This window comes from Monodon monoceros, unplaced genomic scaffold, assembly GCF_005190385.1.
Source record: "Monodon monoceros isolate NGI ecotype Baffin Bay Population unplaced genomic scaffold, NGI_Narwhal_1 Super_Scaffold_7, whole genome shotgun sequence".
Lineage (NCBI taxonomy): Eukaryota > Metazoa > Chordata > Mammalia > Artiodactyla > Monodontidae > Monodon > Monodon monoceros.
This window is the reverse complement of record NW_021703784.1, coordinates 102,231,980-102,257,025: the sequence shown is the minus strand read 5'-3', so window position 1 is coordinate 102,257,025 and position 25,046 is coordinate 102,231,980. Positions and strand designations below refer to the sequence as shown.

Here is a 25,046-nt window from a genome sequence, read left to right as displayed (position 1 = left end):
CCGAGGTGGTGACAATGAGGGCAACCTGGACCATCCAGCCCCAGGTGACTTGGCCCAGACCAGAAGAGATATCTGACCAAGCCACAGAACTGGCAGGAATAAGACATGAGAGTTGTTTCAAACCACTACATGCTGGGGTGGTTTGTTAGGTAGCAAACAACGAATATGGTTACATCCATTACTCTATATAAAATAGATAAACAACAGGACCTACTGTATAGCACAGGGAACTATATTCAGTATCTTGTAATAACCTAAATGGAAAAGAATCTGAAAAAGAATACATATGTACGTATAACTGAATCCCTTTGCTGTACACCTGAAATTAACACATTGTAAAGCACCTGCCTTGCTTTGTGAAGCTTAAAATCTGCTCCACGTTCATCCCACGCTGGGGCTGGGTGGTGCTGGCCTGGTACCAACTCTGTATTAGTTATCTGCTGCTGCCTAACAAATGACCTCAAAATTTAGGTACTTAAAACAGTAAGCACTTATTATCTCTATTTCTGAGTCCGAAATTTGGGAGTGGTTTGGCCGGGCAGCTGCTGCCCAGGGTCTCTGTTTTAAATATAGGTTTTATTATTATTTAGGTGTGGCGAGGCCAACAGATCAAGAGGCAACTACCATCGAAATGAGAGTTTGTTTCTCACAGATCCCAGGAGAACGAGGCATGCCACGCTGGGGTGGGGGGTTGGCGGCCTGAAGACGCACCAGGGTCGATCAAGAGGCAGAGAAAGATGGGGAACTGTGGGCAGAAGTCTTTATTGTGGTTCCCATGGGAAGAAACGGGCGAGGCAGGGTAAGGAGTCCCTTCTAGACAGTTTGCTCACATGGATGGTGATTTAGTGCTGGCTTTGGCACGAAGCCTCAGTTCCTTATCACCAGGGCTGCTTGAGTGTCTTCATGATGGGTGTCTGGTGACCCAAGAGCGGGAGTCAGGAGCAAGCCACAGAACCTTCCACGACCTCGTCCTGCACATCCCGCAACCATCTCTTCCACACCTGTGATTAGAAACAAGTCACTAAGTCCAGTCACACTCAAGGGGTAGGAGATTGGTTCCAAATAATGAGGGGAAAATCGTCAAAGGGTTTGTGTACATATTTGGAAACTATCACAGTCTCTTTCAGCTGAAGTCACAGAAACTCACCTCAACTTATGTCTGGGGCCCCATAAACAAACCAGGGGAAGGAGAGAGTGGATCTGGCCTCTCGGGGACTGGAACTGTGGCCTAAAAAAACTCATTCTCTCTCTCTCTCTCTCTCTCTCTCTCTCTCTCTCTCTCACACACACACACACACACACACACACACACACACACGCTCCACTCTCTCAGCTGTAACCAACCCCACAGTCTGCTCCAAAGTCACATCCTCACAGACTCTTGTACAGAAAAGCAAGCTCTGGTCGCAGAGGGAGCTCCTGGCGCCTGGCCAGCGCTGTCCAGGCTGGGCCAGGGAGGGACTCTGATGGGCCCAGCTCCCTGCGAGGGCTCACACCTTGGACCACGCACTGTGCCTGGGGCTGGGGCTTAGTGACTAGCTGGGCTTGGGTCACATGTGTCTGGAGGACAGGGCCTGGTACCAGCAGGGGATGATGGGGGCTGGCAGGGTTGGAGGAGGAGATGCACACAGACATTGCCAGGTCAGAGCTGAGCGGCCATCCCAGTTGTGTGTCTAACTCTGCCTTGGCCGAATTTATGAGCCAAAGTCCCAGTTGCCCTATTTTTGGAATAACAGGAAAAAGCCACTGCTTCAAACCCTCAAAATGGTAACTTTCCATAGGTGTGGCCTAATCCGTAGGTCTATCTGAAGACTTAAACGTACTGAGCCTGAATCTTTGAGAAGCTACCACTTTCTCATTGTTGACACCCTTTTGAGCCAGAACCCAGTCATGGATGCAGCCAATGGGTGAGCCAAAAGCCTTCGTTTTATTTTCTCCCCTGGGTGCTTCTCTTAAGAACACGGCTCATGCAAATAGGTTGAAGGGACGGCAAGCAAAGCTCATGGGATCCTGGGCTACCTTCCTGACCTTGTGGAAAATCCCATCTGGAGATGCAAAGGCACCCCCGGTCCAAACAAAGTCTTCCAATGGGAAGATGTGGAGTTCAAGTTTTGTTGCCGAAAGCACTTCCTGGACAAACCCTCAGCAGTTCTTGGGGGTAAACGTCTCCATAGGGTCGGTGAGTGGAGCCTCCCAGTTGTTCGTGCTCCCCCTGGTTTCATCTCCGCATGTTTGCAGAGCTGGTTTCCAGCCTCTCAGCCATGAAAGCAAACAGTAAAGCAGGCCAGTGGCTGGACGTGACCTGTACTCTTGCTTCTAAAATTCCCGTGGCTTTGACTTGATCACAATCAGGATATTTAACATTGTGCTGACATTAACATTTTAAATAACCACTTCGTTGATGACTAGATTCGTCCAGAGCACGTTTGAGAGCATTTTCTGGGGCTCTTAGGGAAAAATGCAGGCTTGGCAGGCAGTCTGCCTGGGCGCAAATTCCAGCTCTGACCTCAGTTTTCTCACCTGTACAAAGGAAGTTTTAAGAGCCGCTAAGTGTCTGGCACATAGAAGGCGCTTGGTAAACAGTGTGGCACTCTGTGACTGCCCGGAATGTCAGAAGAGGAAACGGGCCCAGAGAGGTTGTACATCTGGGGAAGGGCAGCCAGGGGTTCCGACCTCCAGGGTAGGGAAGAGAGCCCGCCGGCAGCTCACCAAGTGGGCTGGAGAGGGGGAATGGAGCTCAAACCAGAGCCAGCTGGGACCTTGACAGAGCCAGGAGAAGGTGGTAGAGGCCAGAGGCAAGGCTAAGAAGGACTGAGCTAACATTCCCGCAGCCTCTGGCATGGCTGGGGAGCGAGGCCCATGGGCCAAGACCCGGACTCGAGGCCTCAAAGCAGCCCCGGTTCTACCCCTGAGGTCTGGGGTGACTCCCTGCACCCCTCATCCCCACCCTCCCCAGGCTGGTACCCCAGGGGAGACTCTTGAGTCCCAGAGCTGCCACTAAAGGGCAAACCCTTGCAGGAACTGATGCCAGCACCCTAGATTCCACCTCTTCTGACCCAGCAGCAGCCGGTTAAGGACGAGGAGCTCCCAGGAGGACCGGCGTTTTGAGTCTGTAACCGCCATGTCCCTCCTCCCAAGCTGGGGAGCAAACCCAGGCACCAGTCTTTAAATGTTCCAGCCTTTATACTCGAACCTGTCCCACTTCCACCCTGAGAGGGTGGAAGCCTAACCTTTCTCTTAGGGTTCCTGTCCCCCTATAATTAGGGTGGGGTCACCAGAGTTACCAGCTGCCTGCTGGTAACTGCAGCCACTCTGGTTCAAGCTGGGAGAGTTGTTACAAGCACAGGCTCTGAGGCCAAAGAGCCTGGGTTCGAAACCTGGCTTGGCCTCCTTAGCAGCTGCATGTCCTTGAGGAGGTTACTTCACCTCTCCCTGCCTCGATTTCCTCATCTGTAAAATGGGGATATTAATAGCATCCACTAGGTGGATTCTTTTGTAAGGATTAAATGAGTAAATATATGTAAAATGCTTGGGGTATTGCTTGGAGGAAGCTCAGTCCCAGGGTCACTTGTCACCTCTCCAGCTGGAGGGGCTCCCAGTCTCTCCCCCACCTGGTGATCTCATCACCCCCATCCTTGCTGCACCAGCTTACACCAGACGCCCAAACTGGGGCCCTGCCAGCCCCCGGAGTCCCTCCTCTCAGCGGCAGGGGCCTCTTCTAGCCACCTTCTTGGGGTCACGGAGCCACACAATCAAAAACACTCAGCCCAGTCACCCCAAAGAATGTGGAAGCAGTTGGTTGCAGGAAGTTTTTTTTCTTTCTTTTTTTTAAAATTTATTTTTGGGCCGCACTGCACGGCATGTGGGACTTTAGTTCCCTGACCAAAGAGCGAACCCACGCCCCCTGCGGTGGAAGCACGGAGTCCTAACCACTGGACCACCAAGGAAGCCCCAGGAAGTTTTCAAAAGAGTAACTTTCCTCCCGCTGTCCCAAGACCTGCAGGACGCCCGCGTGTCCCCCAAGCCTGCTCTGTGGACTCGCTTGGCCACTGTCCCCTCTACCTGTGCCGTGAACCCCCGTGGCCCAATCTCTGCCTCCAGGGCAATGGGGGCTCAGGTTTTATGTTGTCCTCTCCGAGACCAGTGGGCCTTCCTGGGGGTTTCCCACCCAAAGAAACCAAAACTGCCCACCAGCCCCCAAAATCTAATGCACAAAAGACCCTCTTCCCCAGGCTTCTGCTGGAGTCTCTCAGGCAGAGGCTCCTTTAAGGGGCAGCCAGGCACCCAGACCAGGAGCATCAGGCCCAGGACATCCCCACAGCCCACCCACTCACTTGCCCACGAACCTGGGAAGTCATTCCGCTCTCCAGGCCTCTGTTTCCCTGTCTGTAAGGTGAGCGTGTAGACTTAGGTGATGCCTGAGGCTCCCTGAGCAATTACAGGCTCAGATTTCTAAGAGTCCTCCTTTCTGCTCAAAAGCCTGCAGTGACCCCTGTGCCCCGGGGTCAACTCCAAGTCCTTGGCCTGGCAGGCAAGGCCTCCACAGTGGCCACCAGTGCCCCTGCCCACCTGCCGGAGCCTCTGACACCTGCCTGGGCCTAAGTCACTCCTGCTCCTGAGACTGGCCTCCTGTCCACTCCTTTGGCCCCAGCCCCCTCCCTTCTTCCCTTTCCGAGCACCGCCTAGGAGTTCCTCAGCCCTGGGTTTGAATTCCAGCTCTCCCGTTGATAAGCTGTGTGGCCTTGGACAAGCTGCCTTCCCTCTCTGAGTCTGGGTTTCCTCCCTTGAGGGGGTTAAGTGCGAGAAGTCCCCAGTATGGGGCCAGAATGGAGCGGGGCCACCAGGTCTGTGAACTGGGACAGGCCTGTGATAGGAGACCCTTATGAAACAGGCTCAGTTGATGGGGGTGAGAGGGGCACTACTGAGGCCCTGCGGCCTCCCCCATGGAGGTAGAGTCCCAGACACAAAGAGGCAGTTCTTGCTGGTGCTTGCACACCCATTTCCTGACGGTAAAGGTGAGTCAGCACCTCACCTGGGGGCGGGGGAGACAGAAATTAACCCGATCGGCTCTCTGACCTCAAAGGAGGAGGGTTGGAGCCGAGACCACTGGGCAGGCCAGACCCCACAGAGCGGAGCTACAGGAGAGGGGCAAGTGCCCAGGGCACCTGGCCACAGCGGAGGGGCAGCAGGCTGAGGGCTGAAGGGGCGTGGCCATGGGGGTGGCGGGAGAGTGGGGGGCCGGAGGAGACCACAGGGACAAAGGCTGGGAGGGGTGGGAGGGCTGGGCTGTCCGGAGAGCTGAGAGCAGCTCTAAGGGTGAACCGGGCAGGGGGGTGAGGAATGTTCTGGAGACCAAAGAGTTCATTTCTAGGAGGGCCTGGCAGGCTCCTCAGGCTGCGGACTTTGCAGCAAGAAGCCATGAGAGCTCTGCACTGGGAGTGCCAGGCATTCCGGAATTATCTGAGTCCACGTTGTCCAAAGAGCCAGCGGGAGGGGCCGGACAGGCTGAGGGTGCCACAGGAGGCAGGAGGCAGTCACAGTCTTTCGGGAGGGGAGAGATGGGCTGGGATCGGGGAGGTGGCAGGGTGCTCCCGCCAAGGGCTGACAGAGGCTCCAGGAGCTGGAGGAGACCCTTGACCGCGCCCCCCACCCCCCACTCCCGGCTTCCCAAGCAGCATGATGCGCCCAGAGCTCCCAGGTCTGCCTTCAGCCATACACCTGGGCCCTGCCTGCAGGTGACTGTGGGGGACACAAGAGAATGGACAACATCAACACTCACTCGGGTGAAACACCCGAGCATGCGTGTCACTCCCAAGCGGCATGTGTGCACAGCAACTGAGTGCGCAGAGACCAAGCGCCCTGCCTGTGCCAGACAACAGAACTCATCACACAGACGTCAGGGACTGTCTGTTCCCTACACGGCGGCCCTTCTCCCAGATGGAGATGGTTCCCAGGTTGCCATAACCATGAGTACCCCTGGGGGGGGTCAACCCCCTCCTGCAGGAAGTTGTCCAGGGTAGATCTTTGAGGTTTGGGATCTCATCTTCCTCTCTGGACTTGGAACTCCTCTTTGTCTCCCGGCAGCTCTGGGGACCTGCGGCTTTTCCAGGGCCCAGCCCAGCCCTCACCTTCCAAGACGCAGCCTGGGAAAGGGCAGAGGGCCCCCTGTGGCCACCCGGTCCCTCAGTGAGCACAGCACAGCTTTCCTCTCACCGTGTTTATTGGTCCCAAGGGCAGCCCGCCTGCCAGGGGAGGCCAAGCGGGTTCATATCTTGCGGCTTCCAAAGACGGGGCGGTTCACGTGCTCCGGGGAGGCCAGGAAGGCCTGCAGCTTGGGCCGGGTGCTGAGGCGGGCCACGTAGGCTGAGAGCAGGGGGAAGGAGTCCAGGCAGCCGGGGACCAGGACCTGGTGGCTCAGCAGCAGGTCCAGCAGGTTGTAGTCTGCGAAGGAGATCTGCAGGGCAGGGGGCAGGAGGGGGTTTGAATAGGGTCAAGAGAGAGGGGGGCTACTGGGGCTCAGAACTCTGACTACTCCAGTGAACCAGTCATGGCCCTGCTCTGGTCTCGGTTTGCCCTTCTGAGAAATGGACCTGCAACGGGCTGGACCCTGCACTCACCTGGTCACCCACGATGAAGGCCTGGCCCCCTCGGTTCTGGGACAGCAGGCTCTCAAAAGGCTTCAGGTGCCCCGGCAGCTCCAGAACATACTGGGCCTTGTCCTCCTCCTGTGAAAGGGAGCGATGCCCGTGACGGCCCGGGCGGCCCCCCAGCACCGGCCCTGAGTGCAAGCCCGGCCTGCTCACATGGCCGTGATGGATGATGTGGCTGCAGTGCCTGCGGAGGTCCTCCACACCGTCATTCGCCATGTCCACCAGCGCCGCCTCTCGCTGGTCTTTGCCGTAGAGCCCTGGGTCAGCGGCCAGGCAGAGGGTCAGGTTCTGTCCAGGCTGGGGCCCCGCTGCTCCCCTTTCCCCCAGAAGCCCGCAGGCCTCAGGGCTGGGAAACCAGGTCCCCTGCGTTGGAGGGTCGTCTTTGCCCAACTCTGCTGCTCCCATCTCCAACGAGCCCAAGGAACACAGCCAGCAGAAGCCCACGCTTGTCTTTGAGACCACACCCTGGGTCCCTGGGAGTCAGAAGTTCCCTGCCCACATCGCCCCAAGCCCTTCCTCCAGGTTGTCCCCCTGCAAGTGTGGGCCAAGCCTCTGATCATGCTTCCCTAGGCCAGAGGAGTGGCCGCTTGCGGGGCCTGGACAGCACTTGGCTCTGCAGACTGGTGTGTCCCTCGGAGTGCAGGAGAGCGCGGGGCGAGAGACGGGGAAGCAGGCCGCGGCTGGAGGCCTCTGTCCTCTCACCCTGGGGCTGCAGAAGTTAGGGTGGGCCTGGACCCGGCTCATCCCACCGCTCTTCCGTCCTCCTGGGACACCCCCCCTCCCCACCAAGATAGCCAATGAAGAGGCAGCCACCTCCCTAAGCCACATTCCCGCCACCCTTGAAACAGGCCACAGGCCTGCTCACTGTGTGCATGGGTTTTCCAGATTCAGGTGAGGCCAGAGCAGGAAGAAACGGGCAGGAGGTCTACTCTGAAGCTCCTGGGCACACCCACAGTGGCTCTAGCCTAGAGCAGCACACACAGGGCGGCTGGTGGCTGCCTCTGAGCTGTCATCCAGGAAACAGGCACAGTGAACCCATGTGGTGCTGACTGGCTGAAAGGTAGCCAGACCTGTATGGCCTCTGCCCGGGGGGACCGGCAGCCCCAGCCCTGTAACCCAGAACCCTCCTAACCCAGGCCCTGCCCCTTCCGCTAGGGCCATGTGGCCTGCCCTCCAGCCACAGGACCGGTGGCAGCAACTCAGGCCCCAGGACATCCTGGCGGGACCCTTCAGGTGCTTTTCTGGACTGGGCTGCCTTCGACCTCAGGACTCACCAAAGGAGCGGCCCAGGTGTCGCAGGATGGCATTGGACTGGTACAGAATGAGGTCTCCATCCTGGAACTTGGGGAGCTGCCCGTACAGCTGGGAGGGGGGAGGGCTTGGTGAGGGACGCTGAGCTCAGCTGCCCCGCACCCTCGTGCTGCCCCGTAAAGGCCCAACTGCTGCCTCAGCAGTCACTCACGCAGGAGGCCTTGAGTGGGCCCTGCAACCAGGACTCCTTGGTCACCACCTCCTCCTTCCAGCTCTGGCCCTGGTCGGCCAGCAGCATGCGCAGGGCCTCGCAGCGCCCTGGGGGAGGGGAGGACGGGGTGTGGGGATGGGCAGAGACCCCAGCCTCGCAGCGCCCTGGGGAAGTCAGGAGTATGGGAACTGGACTCGGGGACAGGACAAACTCTAGCCTCCGAGCCTGCTGCGGAGCAGATGGACCGTGGAGAAAGGGTGGAGCCCCCGGCGTGTCTTGCGGGGGGCGGGGGGGAGGACAGGGAGGCAGACCCAGCCCACAGCGCCCCAGGAAGGGACCAGAGACGATGGATAGAGCGCCCCGCCCTTGGCCCCAGAGAGGATGAGGCCCGGACCGAGATCCCGACCCCGTCCCCCGGGGGGTCCCGCCTCCGCCTCCGCCGCGGGCTGTCCAGACTGGGGCCCCTGTCTGTGCCCTTCACCCTCCTAAAGGAGCAGCGGCCGCACCTCGGGTCGGGAAGTAGACGATGGTGTAGGGCGGCACTAGGAGAGACAGACAGACAGGACGATGGAGGACCCCCGCAGGCAGGCAGTCTGGGGGTCGGACTGCTAGGAGAGGGGGTGTCTCAGCCGGCCCCTCCCCCCACCCGGTCCAGACCGTACTCACTGACGGCGGCGGAGTGCAAGTGCGGCAGGAAGTGGGGAGGACCCGCAGGCCTCATATTTAAGGTCCTGCTCCACCCTGCGCCCCACCCCAGGAATCCGCCAAGTCACCACCGAGCGGATCTTGATCTTGGTCGGGGCGAGGTGTGGGTGTGGTGAAGCAGGGCTGGAGGGGCGCACCAGCCCTCTGCAGGGGTGCACCCTGCCTGATGTGCAGTGGCTTTACAAGAGGCACCCACACTCAGCAGCACACAGTCGCTACACCTGCTCACCGCCCCCGAACACACAGCATCCTCAGGGCCCCCAGAGGGCCAGGACTGAGCACCCCAGCACCAGCACACAGTAGGTGCTCCATAAATGCTTTTTGCTTGAATGGATGCTATTTCAATAAACACCCATTTCCGCATCCTCTCTCCTTGATAATAATAGCAAACCCTTAGGGACTGAGGGCTGCCTTGAGAACTTTACACATATTACAACCTTAAGACTTGGTCCTGTTCAGATCCCATTTTACAGAGGAGGGAACTGAAGCACAGATCGACTTTCCCAAGGTCACACAGCTAGTAAGCACGTTTGGTTGGCTTCAGGGGCCTCACTTTTAACCCTCATTCTTTCTTCTGCAAGGCCTTGTAGTCTCCAAACCGTTTTTTGACTGAGTCGAAGTGCTCTGTACTCTTCAAATACAGACTGAGCCTGGGGATACGGCAGATGGAAAGAGGCAGACGAATGAGCAGGACCTCCTGGACCTGGGACGGCTGCGTCCTTCCAGGCAGAGCCCGTTCCTGTCTCCCTGCGGGCCCCTCTGCACCCACAGTCCTGTTCTGGCTGCCCCTTCCTGGTACTGGAGGGGCGGGGGGGGCAGGGGGCGGTCCTCCTTGGGAACTGGGACCTGACTGAGCCTGGCCCATCCCAGCCTGGTTTTCCTGTCAGAGCCACGAGGAAAGAGGAAGGTGTCCAGGTGTAGAAGTATCCACCGCAATCATGGGAAAACACCAAATGCAGTTTATCAGGAACACTTCTTTGCCTCATTGGAGCCCACAGCTGCCTGGGGCTGGGAGGGGATGGGGGAGGTGGCCCAGGAGCCGGGATCTATCCCAGACTCACAGCTGGAGTAACATCTGCCCAGCACTTAGCAGCTTACAAAGAGCTTTTGTATAAATGGTTTCATGTCATCTCCATCACACCCTGGGAGGGAGGGAGGGAGGGAGGGAGGGAGGGAGGGAGGGATTCCTGTTCCCATTATGCAGAAGAGGACACCAAGGTTCAGAAAGTCTCCGCCACCTGCTCTGGCCTGGAGCACGCATGCGCTCCTTTTGTGCACCATCATCCCAGACCTGGGAGCGTGGGAGACACCCTGCCATCCAGCGGGCCGGCCTCCTGCCAGCTCACACACCCTCCAGCTATCATACCCCTCGGGTCCCCTGGAGAAGCTGTCCGCCAGGCTGGCTTGACACTCTGCTGTGGTGTTTCAGTGGCTGCTTTTACCCACAGCCCTCTGGCTCCACCGGCCCAGCCTGTGGTCCAGCTCTGTGGCCACCCTATGGCCTCCTCCTCTGGGGCCCAGAAGCACAGCTTGAGAAGCCAAATGGGGCAGGCACCTCGCTGCGTCCATCCCCCACCTCCAGTCCACGTATATATCAGCACCTGTCTTTGGTGGGTTTTAAAATATCTATAAGTGCTTTATTGCTACATAAAATTCACCCTTATAAAGGGTACATTCTGTGGGTTTTAGTATATTCAGTGTTGTGCAATCATCACCACTAATTTCGGAACGTTTTCATCACCCCGAAAAGAAACCCGGTACCCATTAGCCATCACTCCTCAACCCCACTCCCCCATCCCTTGACAACCACTAACGTATTTTGTCCCTATGGATTTGCCCCTTCTGGATTTTTCATGTAAATGGAATCAAACACTATGTGGCCTTTCGCGTCTGGCTGCTTTCACTCAGTAGAGTGTCTGCAAGCTTCATCTGTGTTGTAGCACGTGTCACTACGTCATTCGTTTTTATGGCCAAATAATATTCCATTGGTTGGATATACACATTTTTCTTACCCATTTATACACTGATGAACATTTGGATTGTTTCATTTTTTGACTATGAGTAACACTGCTATATACATTTGCGTACAAATTTTTGTGTGAACTGACGTTTTCAATTCCCTTGGGTATGTACCGAGGACTGAAGTTGCTGAGTCATACGGTAACTCATTTTGAGGAACTGCCAGACTCTTTTCCAAAGTGGCGGCACCATTTTATAAACCCAACAGCAGCATGTGAAGGTTCCAGCTTCGCCACATCCTCACCTATTGTTATTGTCTGTCTTTCTTCACTTTAGCTATCCTGGTGAGTGTGAAGTGGTGTCTCAATATGGACCCGTGTATGGTGCTTACCAGGTGCCAAGCCTGGGTTTGACTTGTAGGGAACGGAGTAGAGAAGGAGACGTCGTTTGCCATCAGAGGAATCACAGCTCAGCTCAGAGTAGGAGGAGATAAATAGACACATCTTTTTTTTTTTTTTTTTTTTTTTTTTTTTAGAAATTCTTATTGGGTTTTGTTTTTATTTTTATTTATTAATTTTTTTGGCTGTGCTGTGCAGCGTGTGGGATCTTAGTTTCCCGACCAGGGATCGAACCCGAGCCCCCTGCATTGGAAGCGCAGAGTCTTAACCACTGGACCGCCAGGGAAGTCCCCACTTCCTGGGTGGATAGGTGAATAAAGAAAAAGTCTTTATTCACACATTAATTAGTGTGTCTCAGCATTGAGTGGGCTGGACATCATGGGAGACACTGAAGTAGATAAGATATGGTCTCCAGCCTAATGGACTCTTTGAATGAAGACTGTAAAGACCTACACCAGCAGTCCATCCACCCAGCCATCTACCCACCTCCACCTATCTATCTGTCCATCCATACACCCACCTACCCGATCATTCAGCCATCCAACAACCAAACATTAGACCAGCAGTCCATCAAAACATCCACCTCTCGGGACTTCCCTGGTGGCTCAATGGTTAAGAATCCGCCTGCCAGTGCAGGGGACACAAGTTTGAGCCCTGGTCCGGGAAGATCCCACATGCCGCAGAGCAACTAAGCCCGTGCGCCGCAACTACTGAGCCTGCGCTCTAGAGCCCGCGAGCCACAACTATTGAAGCCCGCGTGCCACAACTACTGAAGCCCACGTGCCTAGAGCCCATGCTCTGCAGCAAGAGAAACCACCGCAAGGAGAAGCCCGTGCACTGCAACGAAGACTAGCCCCTGCTCACCGCAACCAGAGAAAGCCCGTGCGCAGCAATGAAGACCCGACGCAGCCATAAATAAATAAAAGTTTAAAAAAAAACGAACAAAAGACATCCACCTCTCCATTTACTCACCTACTACTCATTTACCTACCCAATCATCCTCGACTTGTCTATCCATCCATCTTTTCATTCACCCACCCATCCAGCCAGGCAACTGTCCATCTGTCTATGCAACCATTTAACCACTAGCCCGTCACATCACCTACCTATCCTTCCATCCAGTCAGCAACCCACCTGTCCATCCATTCATCCATCCATCCATCCATCCATCCGTCTGTCCATCTATCCATCCAGCTACTCAATCGTCCATCCTTCCAAGCACCAACCATTCAAACACCAATCCATCAAGTCAGCCTCCCACCCAACCAACCACCCACCTATCCACCCAACCATCCATCCATTCATTTGTCCACCACTGATCCACCTGGCCATCCTGGACACTGGAGCTGGACACGAAGGCTTTGCTCCTTCATTGAAAATACTTCTACCCACTATTCCATGACCAGTTATAGTTCCCACTCCTTTGGCTTATACTTTGGGACACACATTTCTCAACACTTCCCACCTTCTTAGATGGTTATTTAGACGTGGAATCTTTCATCACATGTGACATCCACCATTTTTTGAACGTTTCTTATGCGCTGGGAACCTGCTAGGCCTTTTATCATTTAATTTTCACAAAGGCACCATGAGACAGATACTAGGTCCACCTCCACTTTCCAGATTAGGTAACTAAGGCTCAGAGAGGTGAAATATCTTGCCTAGGGTCACACAGCAAATGCATGGGGGAAGCCAGGACTGCAGGCCCTTTCTATGACGTTGCAGAAAACAGGAGCATCCCTGTCTCTGAGGGCTGTTTGCTGTGCTTCCGGGGAGGCAGTGCACTCCTGGCCTCCGGGAGGAGATGTGACCCGGGGTGCAGAAGGGCTGAAGGATGCTGAAGCTGAGCCTCCAAATGATCAATGTGAATGGTCACAATGAGTCCTTCCCACCCTAGACCACCGGCCGGCGTCCACTCGCCTCTCAACCCTGGCTTTTCCTTAGACCCTCAGACCTGCCCAGGGCTTTGTGGAAGATGTTCCCTCTGCCTGCATGGCCACCCGTCTTCATGCGGTCACTCCCTTCATCCCTCTGACCTTGGCTCACAGGTCACTGCCTCAGCCCCCGTCACCGCAGGGTCCCCCTGACTGCCTGTCGGGCCCTCCCCTGCCCTTGCTCCTCCACAGCCGGCCTGAGGCAGGGACTGGTTCCCAGCACCCGGGAAGGCACACAGCAGGGGCTTCACCAACATTTACTGAAGACTCAGTCTCTGAAGTTTCCTCCAGCCTCTGGCCACCATCACCCTTTCCAGGGACTTCCACCCCTGCCTCCCTCCTGAGGGCCTCCACCCACAGACCCTGCTGGATGCCGGTGCCCGTTCACAGCTGATCCCTGCCAGGGATGCTGGCACTTGCCCAGGGTGCAAGTGCCAAGCTAAACATTGGTGGGCAATGCCTAGAATGCCGCCCCATCCCCCCTTCTCCCCCATGAAGCCTTCCTGATGCCTGAGTCTGTGCCCCCAAGCACTTGGAGGCTGTCTCTCGGCCCTTTTCTGAATTAGATGTGCCTGAGAGCAGGGCCTTCAGGGCAGACGGGATCTGTCATGTGGCCCCAGCAGCCGGCCCGGGGCTGCATCCCGGCAGACCTCGGATGTTTGCAAAAGAAATACGTGAATGGATGGCCGTGAGTGGCCGAAAGAGGCCAGAGCCACCAGCTCAGATGGCAGGTGCCTGGTGGGATCTGGTTCCCTTGGACAAAGGTTGATGCGGGGGGCAGGTGAATAAATCATGAGGGGCCTGGAGCAGGGCCGGGGCAGGACGACTGACCTCATTCGGAGAGGTGAGGGGCAGGCAGCTGCGCGGTAAGTGGGCCGGGGCATAACAAGGGGGCACAAGAGGCCACGGCCGGCTGCCTGGCCTACGAGGTTGGCAGAAGCTAAGTGGGAGGTGCAGAGGTACCCCGGGGCTCTGGGTGGGGAGAATGGGGGAGGTCTGGGGCAGGACTTGGGGGGGATGGTCTTTCCAGAATCCAGGAGCCATCCTGGGAAGGGGGATGGTGGGGAGAATAGGAAGGGCAAGTATGGACAGACAGAAAGACAGACCAATGTGAGAAATAGTCTCACGCAACAGAGGGAGGGAAGTGACAAAGAAATGGGGCATGAGTGGGCAGAGAGACCCACAGAGACACAGCTGGACAGATTGTCAACAGAGGGCAGGGGGTGGAGAGGGGAGGGCAGGTGAGACGGACAAAGAGAGACACCCATGGAGCAGAGGGGACGGAGGGGGGCAGAGAACAACACAGAAACAGAGGTGGAAGAGGATGTGGGGAGACGCAGAGCCCAGGAACCAGAGAGGCCGGTGTGATGCGGGGGGGCCCCGGGGCACAGCCTGTGGCCAGCATGAGGGCGGCAGCTCAGGGGAAGGCTAGGATTTCAGGGAGGGGCTGTGTGAGGGGCTTGGGGAGCTAGGAAAGAGAGGAGCCTTGGAGGACCTGGGGGCCATCAGCCCGCGGAGCGAGGAACAGGGAGAAGAGTAGCAGGGACCCTGTGGGGACCACATCCACAGCTGCCCACTAAGCTGTCCTTCCGCAGGACCCTGGACAGTGGAGTGGGGCAGTGCCCCGCAGCCAGCAGGAGGTGCCAAGCCCTTGTCTCCATGGCCCTTCCCCAGGGCCCGGCAGATGGCAGCCTCCCCACGGGGGACCCCAGCCCCTTCGAGGGCACTCCAGGGCCTAGCCAGGCCCCTGCCAACCCAGCAGCCACCAGACGGCGGGCGCTCCTCCAGGAGCTGGAGACCCAGGTGCAGGCCGCCTACGGGCAGGTAAAGGGGGCCGGGGTATGGAGCCATCCTCAACTGGGGGAACGTGAGGGAACAGTGGGGATGCCACACCCCAACCGGGGCCCGCTGGACCAACCCAGGGCTGAGCCCAGGGACGGGACCTTGGACATGCACAGTGACAGAGGGGTCAGCAGTCACTCAGCTGCCCAGGAGGGAGGCTGGCATCCCTCCCCACCTCTGCCCTCACTGAGGCCTGCTTCCAGCCCACAGAGCCCAAAGTCAGCTGCCCTCGGCTCCTTGCCCAAGTACAAGGGGCAGGGGGCAGGTCCAGGCAGGTGTGCCGAGCAGGCTGGCTGGGTGGATGCTCTGGGGTGAGAGCAAGGGTCCGACAGGGAGGGCCAGGGGCTTCCTGGGTCTGCTGTTCTGGGGAGAGATGAGCCAGCCTGCTCTAGCACAGAAGCCACCTGGTTTCCTCCTCCCAGGTCCGGGCCCTGCTTCTGAAGACATTAAATCTCTCCTGATTAGAAGAGATTAGGGGTAGTGGTGGGGGGAGAGGGTCCTGGAGAGGGGGTGTCTGGAAGACCCTCAGGAGTGAGCATGGAGAGGTTATGCCTTCCAGGGGGGCCTTATGCCCCGAGTGGCCCCCCTCACCAGCAGAGATGCTCAGAGATAATCCCAGATTAGGACCCAAGCCCCTGTGCCCAAGGCTCCCCGCCTGCCCACCCACGCCCGATCTCCCCCACAAAACCCTAGGAAAATCCCCTGCAGTGCTCCCAGACTCTCACGGGGAGTGGCTGGGGGCTGGTGGGAGCCCACAGCATCCGCCGAGGCTCAGCCCTGGGCTACCCCCGGGACTCCAGGCCTGGCATGGTTCAAGGGCCCATGGGAAACTCTGCCAAGCGGCCCCAACACCGGGGGCCTAAGGTAGGAGTGTCAAGGGGGAAAGCCAAGGCCAGGAGGCTGGCTGGACCCTGAAAGCTTCTGGTGGAGGGTGGTGCAGAGCCCTGTGAGAGGCTGAGGTGGGGTTACAGCGCAGCTGGGGGATGGAGGGGTGGGTTCCCACCACCCTAGACCGAGATTTTCCCTGGCAGCCCCCAGACTCTGGCCCATCCTGGTCTTGGCTCCTGTAGGCCACTGGGCTTCCCCTGCCAAAGCTCGTCAGGGCTCCCAGTTGCCCACTCAACTGCCCCATCCCTGCTGCTACCCTTGCCCTCTGCTAGTCAGTCCTGGCCTGGGAGACTCAGCACATGAGCTCAGGGTCTCACTCCACCATTGGCTTTCTGAGTGACCGTGGCCAAGTCTCTTGCCTTTTCTGGGCCTCGGTTTGCCCAGCTGAACAGTGAGGGGTGGACCCTTCCAGCATAGAGTGTTGCTGATGGTGAGGGTCCACTGTTCTCTGTTCTGTGCTGGGCTCTAACGACGGCAGAGGCGGATGAGCGAGGGGGAGAGGGGTCACTGTCCCAGCTCATGGCCGGCTCTGCTGCAGGACTGCTGGCAGTGGCCTGGCTCCCCGCCAAGGGGGTCCCGCCATGGCCTGGGCCCCAGCCCCAAGGAGCAGAGGAGCCCTGGGCCGGGTGTTCAGGGCTGCTACTCTGTACTCAGTAGCCTGGTGGGGCCTGCCTGCGTCTTCCTGCGGCCCAGCATCGCCGCCACCCAGCTCGTATGTACGGTCACCACCTGCCTGCCGCCCGTGCCCACCTTCCCCTTGAGTGGAAGGAGAGGATTGAGTGGGGATCTCAGAGCAAAGCACACAGACCCAGGGGTGTAAGGGGCAGAGAGGAGTGGAGAAACAGACATGGGATCAAACACGGGGGAGACCCAGGGAAACATGCCAGGAAAGAAAGAAGAGGGGGCCGAGAGCAATCCAGAGAAATGGCAGAGACAGCCACCAAGAGGATGGTCAGGGAGGGGACAGGGCTCCCAGGAGAGGGACAGAGAGAACAAGAGGGACGTATGCTGACACTGAGGCCCCCATGGCCAAGCCCAAGGTTCTGCCCAACCCCAGATCCATCTCTGGCTAATGGAGCTCCGGCCCTAGAGGAGGGTGGGCACGGGGAACAGGGAAGAGGGGCCAGGTGCCCAGGTCCATCAACAGGAATGGTGGGAGGAATGGGTCGGAGCAGTGTCACTGCTGGCCCTGTGCCTGCATGCTGTAGGGGGCCCCAAAGGACAAGAAGGAAGGGATGCAGGTGCCTGGGGGGTCCAGGGAATTCTTAACCCCTCTGTGTCCCCTCAGGACCGGGAGCTGCGGCCAGAGGAGATTGAAGGTAAAGGGTTGGGGAAAGAACTAGAATTTCCGGAGTGCAGGGCATTGGGTGGGGGCCTGAGCATGCTCCAGGAGGAGCAGGAAGGCCGCAGGGGATCCGTGCGAGAATATGGGGACAAGACTGAGCAGGGAGGGGTTGAGAGAACCCCCAGCTGTCAGTTCCCTGGTCCCACTTGCCAGGTGGGTCACGGTCCCCTTTTTTTATTTGTTCATTCAGCGAACACTTCCTGGGTGCCCACTGTGTGCCTGGCCCAGTGCTGAGCACTGGGAAACGTGACAAACTGGACAGATATGGCCTGTGTCCTCTGGAGTCAGACGTCAATAAGTCAACTACAAGTACAAATGGTGCTAAGTGCTCTCAAGGAAGTGAACAAATGGGCCAGAGGGGACTGAACTGAGAGGGAAGACCTCCTTGATTAGGTGACTTAAGGACCAAAGAGGAGGGGAGAGTGTCCAGAATGTGAGCTCCATGAGGTCAATGATTTGTTTCTCCCTCTCCCTTCCTTCCTTCCTCTTTCCTTCCTTCCTTCCTTCCTTCCTCTTTCCTTCCTTCCTTCCTTCCTTCCTCTCTTTTTCATTCATTCTTTTCTTTCTTTCTTTCTTTCTTCCTTCTTCCTTCCTTCCTTCCTTCCTTCCTTCCTTCCTTTCTTTCTTTCTTTCTTTTTCTTTCTTCCTTCCTTTCTTTCTTTCTTTCTTTCTTTTCTTTCTTTTCTTTCTTTTTCTTTCTTCATTGCCATATTCCCAGTACCTAGAGCAGAGCTTGGCACATAGCAGATGTTCCTTAAATATTTGCAGAATGAATTAAAGGAATAGCATGTACAAAGGCCCTGAGGCAGCAAAGAGAAATGGGTGTTTAGAAAGAGGAAATGATTGGACCGAGGGGAGAAGGTCCAATCCAGGATGGGGTCCAGGGTGACGTGGGGGAAGGACTGACTCTGCCCTGCCTGGCAGAGCTGCAGGCCGCCTTCCAGGAGTTTGACCGAGACCGGGACGGCTATATCGGCTACGGGGAGCTGGGAGCCTGCATGCGGACACTGGGCTACATGCCCACGGAGATGGAGCTCATCGAGATTTCACAGCAAATCAGTATGTGCCTGAGACCTGCCCCACCCCCAGTTCTCCAGAGGCCATGCCCATGGCCAGGGCAGCTGGGCAGCCCAGGGAACAGAGGTGTCTACACAGGTTGGCCCCCAGAGCTCGGGACCTTGGTCATTCTCAAGGCAAGCTCTCTGCCTCCAGAGAATCTCACCATCCCCTAGGATGTGGGTGAGTCAAGGACCATCATGCCCACTTTTCAGATGAGGGCAGAACTCTTATTATCCCCATAAGGAGAAGAAAGTCAGTTCTTAGGGAAGCGTGGGTGCTTAGCAAAGGAAGTGGTTGGAGCCAAGATCTGAATGCGGGCAGCCTACCCAGAACCCAGCTCTTTCTCTATGCTTCATTCCCAACAGAGGGAAAACAGGATTAAATAAGAATAGGAAGCCAAGGAAAATCAGTGTGTAGAAATTCTCCACACTGAGTCTCTGAAAGGTTAAGTGACTTGCTTAAGGTCACAAAGTCAGATCATTGGAGCCAGGACTTGAACCCAACTGAACTCTTCAGAAAAATTAAGAAAAGCCCTCAGGAGACACAGATGACCCAGCCTGTGAAACCAAGAGGGAGGGAAAGGCCCATTTAGTGGGGCAGGGGAGAGGGACACAGGCCAGAAGGGAAGGACAAAAGGCAGAGGGGGCCAGGGCTGGGCAGGGGTCTCTGATGGTCCCAGGTCTCTGATGGGCGTGGCCCCCAGGTGGCGGGAAGGTGGACTTTGACGACTTTCTGGAGCTGATGGGCCCCAAGCTGCTGGCGGAGACTGCGGACATGATTGGCGTCAGGGAGCTGCGGGACGCCTTCCGGGAGGTGGGGTCACCGGGCCTGGAGGGGGCGGGGCTGCTTGTCTGCTGTGAGTGAGGGGCTGCACGAATGAACGGTTCGGTCTGTGACCTGATGCCGCAACCAACGCCGCCACAGTTCGACACCAACAGGGACGGCTGCATCAGCTTGGGTGAACTCCGGGCGGCCCTGAAGGCCCTGCTGGGAGAGCGGCTCAGCCAGCGGGAGGTGGACGAGATCTTCCGTGACATTGACCTCAACGGGGACGGCCTGGTCGACTTTGAAGGTACCGTCCCCCGCTCACCAAGCTCAGGACCGCTCGCCCTGGGAGGGTTTTAACGGAGGAAGAGCCTTAATCCGTGTGTGCCAGGCGCTGTGCTAAGCACGCCTGTGTCCTCCTCTCCTATCATCACGAAAACCCAGGAGGAAGGAACTCTTATCCCCATAAGCAGGAGAAGAAAGTCGGTTCTTAGGGAAGCGTGAGTGCTTAGCAAAAGAAGTGGATGGAGTCAAGATCTGAATGCGGGCACCCTACCCAGAACCCAGCTCTTTCTCTATGCTTCACTCCCAAAAGAGGGAAAAAAGGATTAAATAAGAATAGGAAGCCAAGGAAAATCAGTGTGTAGAAATTCTCCAAGGTAGGCCCCAGAGTGTTCCTGGCTTCCTAGCAGCCAAAGCAAAGAGGAAAATAGGTTCAGTTACAAGATTTGGGTTTTTTTCCCTGTAAGATGAAGCCCCTCTTCCTGGCCTATTCCCTACCAGATTCAGGGGACTCCCTTGCACGCCCTGTCTTGACCACACTCCCTCCCACCTCAAGGCCAGTAGATTAGCCTCACTCCTGGGGAGTCCAGAGAGCAGACCAGAAAACGTTGGCTTTGTCCTGGCAGAGTTTGTGCGAATGATGTCTCGCTGAGCCTGTACAGAAGCTGGAGGCAGCAGACAGGACTTGGCACCAGAGCCACTGCCTGCCAGTGTGTTCCCGGAGCCCCTCGCCTCCAGCTGGGACCCTCATCCTCTCCTCCCTGCCCCGGCCTGGGTGCAGTGCCCCTGCCTGCCCTCGCCTCCACCCCCACTCGTCCACCAAGCCTCCTTGCCCGTCTCTACTTCTCTGACAATAAAGCATCTTTGAGCAGCACTCACCACTCACTTGTTCACCCTGCAGGTATTTGGCCCCCAAAAGTGAAGTCCCCTCGACTGTGAACTTTGGGTGGGCAGGGGCCCTCCCCGGATCCTGCACCCAGCCCAGAGCAAGTGTTGGGAAACGTCCCCGGATGAGTAAACCCAACCTGCTTCTCCCAGAGCTGGGTGCGCGGTGGCCCCTCATCCTGTGAAGGGCTCCTACCGGACCCAGGATGACATGAGAGGAGCACGTGCCTGAGGGCTTTTCCCAAGCTCCATCCCATTTCCTCTTAGAAGGGTGCTGCGCGGTGCTCCCTCCAAAAAAGAACTTGCTGGTCGGCTGGGAGCAGTGAGTGAGCTGACAGGCCTCTTCAGGACATACCTCAGCTTTGGGGCTGATACCTCACTCTTCCCGGGAGCCCCCAGCCACTGACCGAGCACATAGGTGGTCTCCGTTCCAAGCTCCCCTCCAGGTTAGCCGAGGTGTGGTCAGGTCAGCCTCGAATCGGAAGCTGTCTGCCCAATCCTGCTTCACCGTGCGTCCTCGTTTTTGCGTCCCTAACTTCAGCCTAGTGTCTGCCTCCCGGGGAGACCAAATGACACACCTCCTCACTCCAACCCTGCCACGGTCTTTGTAACCCCACGTGCCATATTGAGGAACCCCAGAGGCCGGGTGTCAGTGACTTGCTAGAGGTCACGCAGCTCCACTGCCATCTCTCCCCTCCAGGCCACGCAGCGCGTGCTGCCAGATTTTTCTTCCTGAAATGCCATTTGCGTGTTGTCACCCTCTAGAAACTGGCCATGATCCCTCATTGCCCCCAGGCTGATCTGGCCCCTTTGCCTGGCACCAGAAGGCTCCGGGGAGGAACTGGCATACAGTCACACAGGTTAGGATGAAGCAGAGGTGGGACTTCACCCAGGCCTGGGGACTCTGAAATCACAGTGCCAACAGGAAAGGGCACCTCCAGGTTAGAGCAGACCCAGGACAGGCCTCAGCCTCCCCAAGCACTGCCTGACCAGACGCCATTCCCACCTGCTGGGAGGCATGATGGGCTTGACGTCCAGGTCAGGAAGGGGGAGGAGCTTTCAGTGCCCGTGGCTGGTCCTCAGCGTTGCTACTGCCAACAAGATGGTCTTAAGACAGAGCAGGCGGGCAGCCACCGGCACCCTGCTCAGCCTGGAGCTTGGGCCCCGAGGTGCCAGGGCTGGCTGCCACAGCCTCAACACCACTTGCCTGGCAGGTCACAGTCAACGCTTAATCCTCTATCGGGTGATCTCTCCTGCCAGTCTGGCAGGCTTGGGGCTGAGGAGGAGTTGCCCCAGCCCTGCAGCTTGTCTGGGAGCCATGGCCCACACTCCCTCCCACCACCCTCCACTGGCCGGCACAGATGGCATCGCTGCCTGAGAGGTCTGTCCCCTCTGCAGGGGCTGGGAAGAGTGATGGACAGGTGCCAGGGGAAGACCAGAGCAGGCTCAAGGTCACCTTCCCACGGGCCCCAGCTTGTCAGGCCCTGTGCCTGGAGCAAGGGAGAGGGGATGGTTGGGGGGATGACCTTAATTGGCTGCCGTGTGTCTGCTTGCCTCAGAAGTGCCCACAGTTCCCCCAAATCTCACACGTGCCCTCCCACCCCAGAAAGGCTGTTAGCTCAGAAGTTCCAAACAGACACAGCTGGAGCAGGCAGCAGGCCTGGGAGGAACAGGAAGCAGGCAGCGACTGTGCAAGCCAAGAGCCCCTTCCCCGCCTAAAGGGGGCACCTGCCACCCAACTCCACTGACTGTTGTCAGCTGGAGCAGGCTAGAGCTATGGCATCTTCTGGTTTTCCAAGAGAAGCTGTCAGTTGAGATTTTTACCTTAAGTCCGCTTTAAATAGTTGGAGTATAATATACATTCAGTAACGTATACGAATGTAAAGCTCAGTGGATTTTTACGTGTGTATGCACCGGGTAACCATCACCCAGATAAAGATATTACATCCACTTGTTGTATTTTAGAGTAGTTCTAGGTTTACAGAATTATTTTGAATATTGGACAGGGAGCTCCTAAATACCCCACACCGAGCTTCTCCTATGTGTTAGTCAAGGTTCTCCAGAGAAACAGAACCAATAGGAGGGGTGTGTGTGTGCGTGCGTGCGTGCGTGCGTGCGTGTGTGTGTGGAGATATTTATTGTAAGGAATTGGCTTGGGTAATTATGGGCACAGAGCAGTCCCCAGATCTTCATTCAGCAAGCTGGTGACACAGGAGACCTAGTGATACAGTTCCAGCCCAAGCCCGAAGGCCCAAGAACCAGAAAAGTCAATGTTGTAAGTTCCAGTCTGAGAGCAGAAGACTGATGACCCTGCTCAAAGGTCAGGCAGGCAAAATTCCCTCTCGCTCAGCCTTTTTTTTTTCCACTCAGATCTTCAACCCACATTGGGAAGAGCCATCTGCTTTACTTAGTCCACAGATTCAATGGATGTTAATCTCATCCAGACCAGATACACCCTCACAGACACACCCAGAATCATGTTTGACCGAAGGTCTGGGCACCCCATGACTCAGTCAGGTTGACACACAAAATTAACCACGACACTCTATTAACATCTTACGTCAGAATGGTACCTTTGTCACTGCTGATGAACTAATACTGGCACATTAACTAAAGTCCACATTTTATGCAGATTTTATCACTTTTTCCCTTGTTCTGTTCCAGAGTGCCATCCAGGACACCATGTTACATTAGGCATCATGTCTCCTTAGGCTTCTCTTGGTCATGATGGTTTTACAGAATTTCCTTGTTTTTTAAAATTATCTTGACAGTTTTTTTTTTAATTTTTATTTATTTGTTTGTTTATTTATTTATGGCTGCGTTAGGTCTTTGTTACTGCGCACGGGCTTTTTCTAGTTGCAGCGAGCGGGGGCTACTCTTCGATGCAGTGTGCGGGCTTCTCATTGCCGTGGCTTCTCTTGTTGCAGAGCATGGGCTCTAGGTGCGTGGGCTTCAGTAGTTGTGGCACGCGGGCTCGGTAGTTGTGGCTCGCAGGCTCTAGAGAGTAGGCTCAGTAGTTGTGGCGCACTGGCTTAGTTGCTCTGCGGCGTGTGGGATCTTCCCAGACCAGGGCTCAAACTTGTGTCCCCTGCACTGGCATGCGGATTCTTAACCACTGCGCCACCGGGGATGTCCCTCTTGACAGTTTTGAGGAGGACCAGTCAGGTATTTTATAGAATGTCCCTAAATTGGGATTTTCCTGATGTTTTTCTCACGATTAGAATGGGGTTCTCATCCCAACATATGAAGGGTGCATACTATCAACATGATATCACTGATGCTGTTGACCTTGATCACCTGGCTTAAGGTAGTGTTTGTCAGGTTTCTGTACTGTAAAATTACTCTTTTTCTTTCTCCTGTTACATACTATACTCTGGAAGGAAGTCACTGTACACAGCCCGCGCTTAAGGGGGGTGGAGCACTGTAATTCACCTCATTAAGGGCTGAGTTTCTACATAAATTACTTGAAATTCTTCTGTCCGGGAAGTTTGCCTCTTCTCCATTTATTTATTTGCGCAATCATTTTTACATCAATATGGACTCATAGATATTTATTTTATACAAGTTATAATCTAGTACTATTATTTTATTTTCTTGCTCAAATTGCTCTACCTTTGGCCATTGGGAGCTCTTTCAGTTGGCTCCTGTGTCCCTCTGACATACCGCCATTATTGTGGGTGTTTGGGTTTGGGGGGTTTTATTTCATTTTAGCATTTTCTTACTTTCTGGCACAACTCGATGCTTCAGAATCATCTTGTATATTCCTGCCCCAGTCCTATAATCTGCCATTTCTCCAAGGAACCCTGCTTCATTTTATTGGAGAATGGTATTCGAAACCAAGATCTGGGTGCAAGCGTGCTTCTAGGCCCTCTCAGCTGATGGAGTGATGAGATATATATGTATACTAACCTGTGAACATAGAAATTTTAAAATATTTCTGTATGTAACCAACTGTATTTATATCAAGCTAAACATGAGTTCCTATTGATACCTCCAACTCTAATCCGTTACTACATGGATCATTCTAGCCTCCTCCTCCTCGCTTACCTGTAACTTCTCATTCCAACAGTGTACACGTGTAGTGGTTTCCGAATTGTTAACCCGTACCGCCATGGGAAACCACGTCATCAGCTAGGGTCCAGTGCTTATGTGCAGTGCTTTTAGTCTTTTTCTTACAGACACCACTCATTTTCAGACTAGCACCTTATTCCCCCACTCCCTTCACTGAAGCTGTTTCATACATTTGTGATACAGTTTGATTCTTTTGTCATATTCCGCATTCCATCCTGGGATCCCCTGACCTCCTAAATGATTTTTTAAATCATTAAAAAATATTCGTGATTGAAGCTCACTCTTTGACAAATGCTTAAGAGGAGAATGAAACAGTAAGCACTTTATGAATATTCATTTAATCCACACAACAACCTTAAGAGATAGTTATTATTAGCGTCCCCATTTTACAGACGGGGAAGCTGAGGCCTATTGAGGTAACTTGCCCAAGGGCAAATCAGTCAGTCTGACTCCAGATGGTGCTGTAGTCCATGATCCAGGACGGCGCATGGTACAGGGCCCGGCATGCAGTTTAGTATTCAAGGTTAGCTGTTCCTTCTATTGTCATTATGAGGCACCGGCGTGGGGCCTTAGGGGGGTGGGGGGTGGGGTGCAGGTTGAGGAGCCTTTGAGGTCGCCCTTGGACCTTACACCAGCCTAGACCCGAGATCCAGGCAATTGGGAGGAAGAGGCGCATCAACAGCGTTGGTGACGGACCCGTTGCCATGGGAACAGACGGGGGCCTCAGGAGGGCGCATGCGCCGATCGAGGACAGGTTGCTGAACCGGTGAAAGGTGACGTAAAAGCGCACGGGGTGGGGCG

The 25,046-nt window shown here is 55.8% G+C and overlaps 2 protein-coding genes across 4 annotated transcripts; one reads left to right on the top strand and one right to left on the bottom strand.

Moving 5' to 3' along the window:
• Window positions 1–6,202: 6,202 nt before the first annotated feature.
• Window positions 6,203–8,794, bottom strand: GSTP1 (glutathione S-transferase pi 1). Of its 3 annotated transcripts, XM_029208859.1 has the most exons (7): window positions 8,779–8,794; window positions 8,619–8,654; window positions 8,113–8,219; window positions 7,925–8,012; window positions 6,804–6,907; window positions 6,618–6,725; window positions 6,203–6,454 (listed from the first exon to the last, which is right to left on the bottom strand). In XM_029208859.1, coding segments are annotated over exons 1-7 (633 nt in total). In that variant the 5' UTR covers window positions 8,780–8,794; the 3' UTR covers window positions 6,203–6,265. The 3 variants fall into 3 exon arrangements, with proteins under 3 accessions (XP_029064692.1, XP_029064689.1, XP_029064691.1); XM_029208856.1 differs by having other exon boundaries at window positions 6,618–6,907; XM_029208858.1 differs by lacking the exon at window positions 8,779–8,794 and having other exon boundaries at window positions 6,618–6,907; window positions 8,113–8,670.
• Window positions 8,795–15,682: 6,888 nt separating this feature from the next.
• CABP2 (calcium binding protein 2) lies at window positions 15,683–20,162 on the top strand. Its single transcript, XM_029208538.1, has 7 exons — window positions 15,683–15,814; window positions 16,377–16,550; window positions 17,127–17,157; window positions 18,108–18,242; window positions 18,946–19,055; window positions 19,167–19,314; window positions 19,916–20,162. The coding sequence occupies exons 1-7, from the start codon at window positions 15,758–15,760 to the stop codon at window positions 19,939–19,941; spliced, it is 681 nt and encodes a 226-aa protein (XP_029064371.1). The 5' UTR covers window positions 15,683–15,757; the 3' UTR covers window positions 19,942–20,162.
• Window positions 20,163–25,046: the final 4,884 nt, after the last annotated feature.

Bases quoted from the DNA above. Each gene is read 5' to 3' on its own strand.
- CABP2 (XM_029208538.1), top strand. From the start codon at position 15,758: ATGGTTCAAGGGCCCATGGGAAACTCTGCCAAGCGGCCCCAACACCGG. The intron at 16,551-17,126 runs GTATGTACGGTC...GTGTCCCCTCAG, and splicing joins GCATCGCCGCCACCCAGCTC to GACCGGGAGCTGCGGCCAGA. The intron at 19,056-19,166 runs GTGGGGTCACCG...ACGCCGCCACAG, and splicing joins TGCGGGACGCCTTCCGGGAG to TTCGACACCAACAGGGACGG.
- GSTP1 (XM_029208856.1), bottom strand. The intron at 8,220-8,618 runs GTGCGGCCGCTG...CCCCTCCCCCAG, and splicing joins CGTCTACTTCCCGACCCGAG to GGCGCTGCGAGGCCCTGCGC. The intron at 6,908-7,924 runs GTGAGTCCTGAG...CCGCTGACCCAG, and splicing joins ACACCTGGGCCGCTCCTTTG to GGCTCTACGGCAAAGACCAG.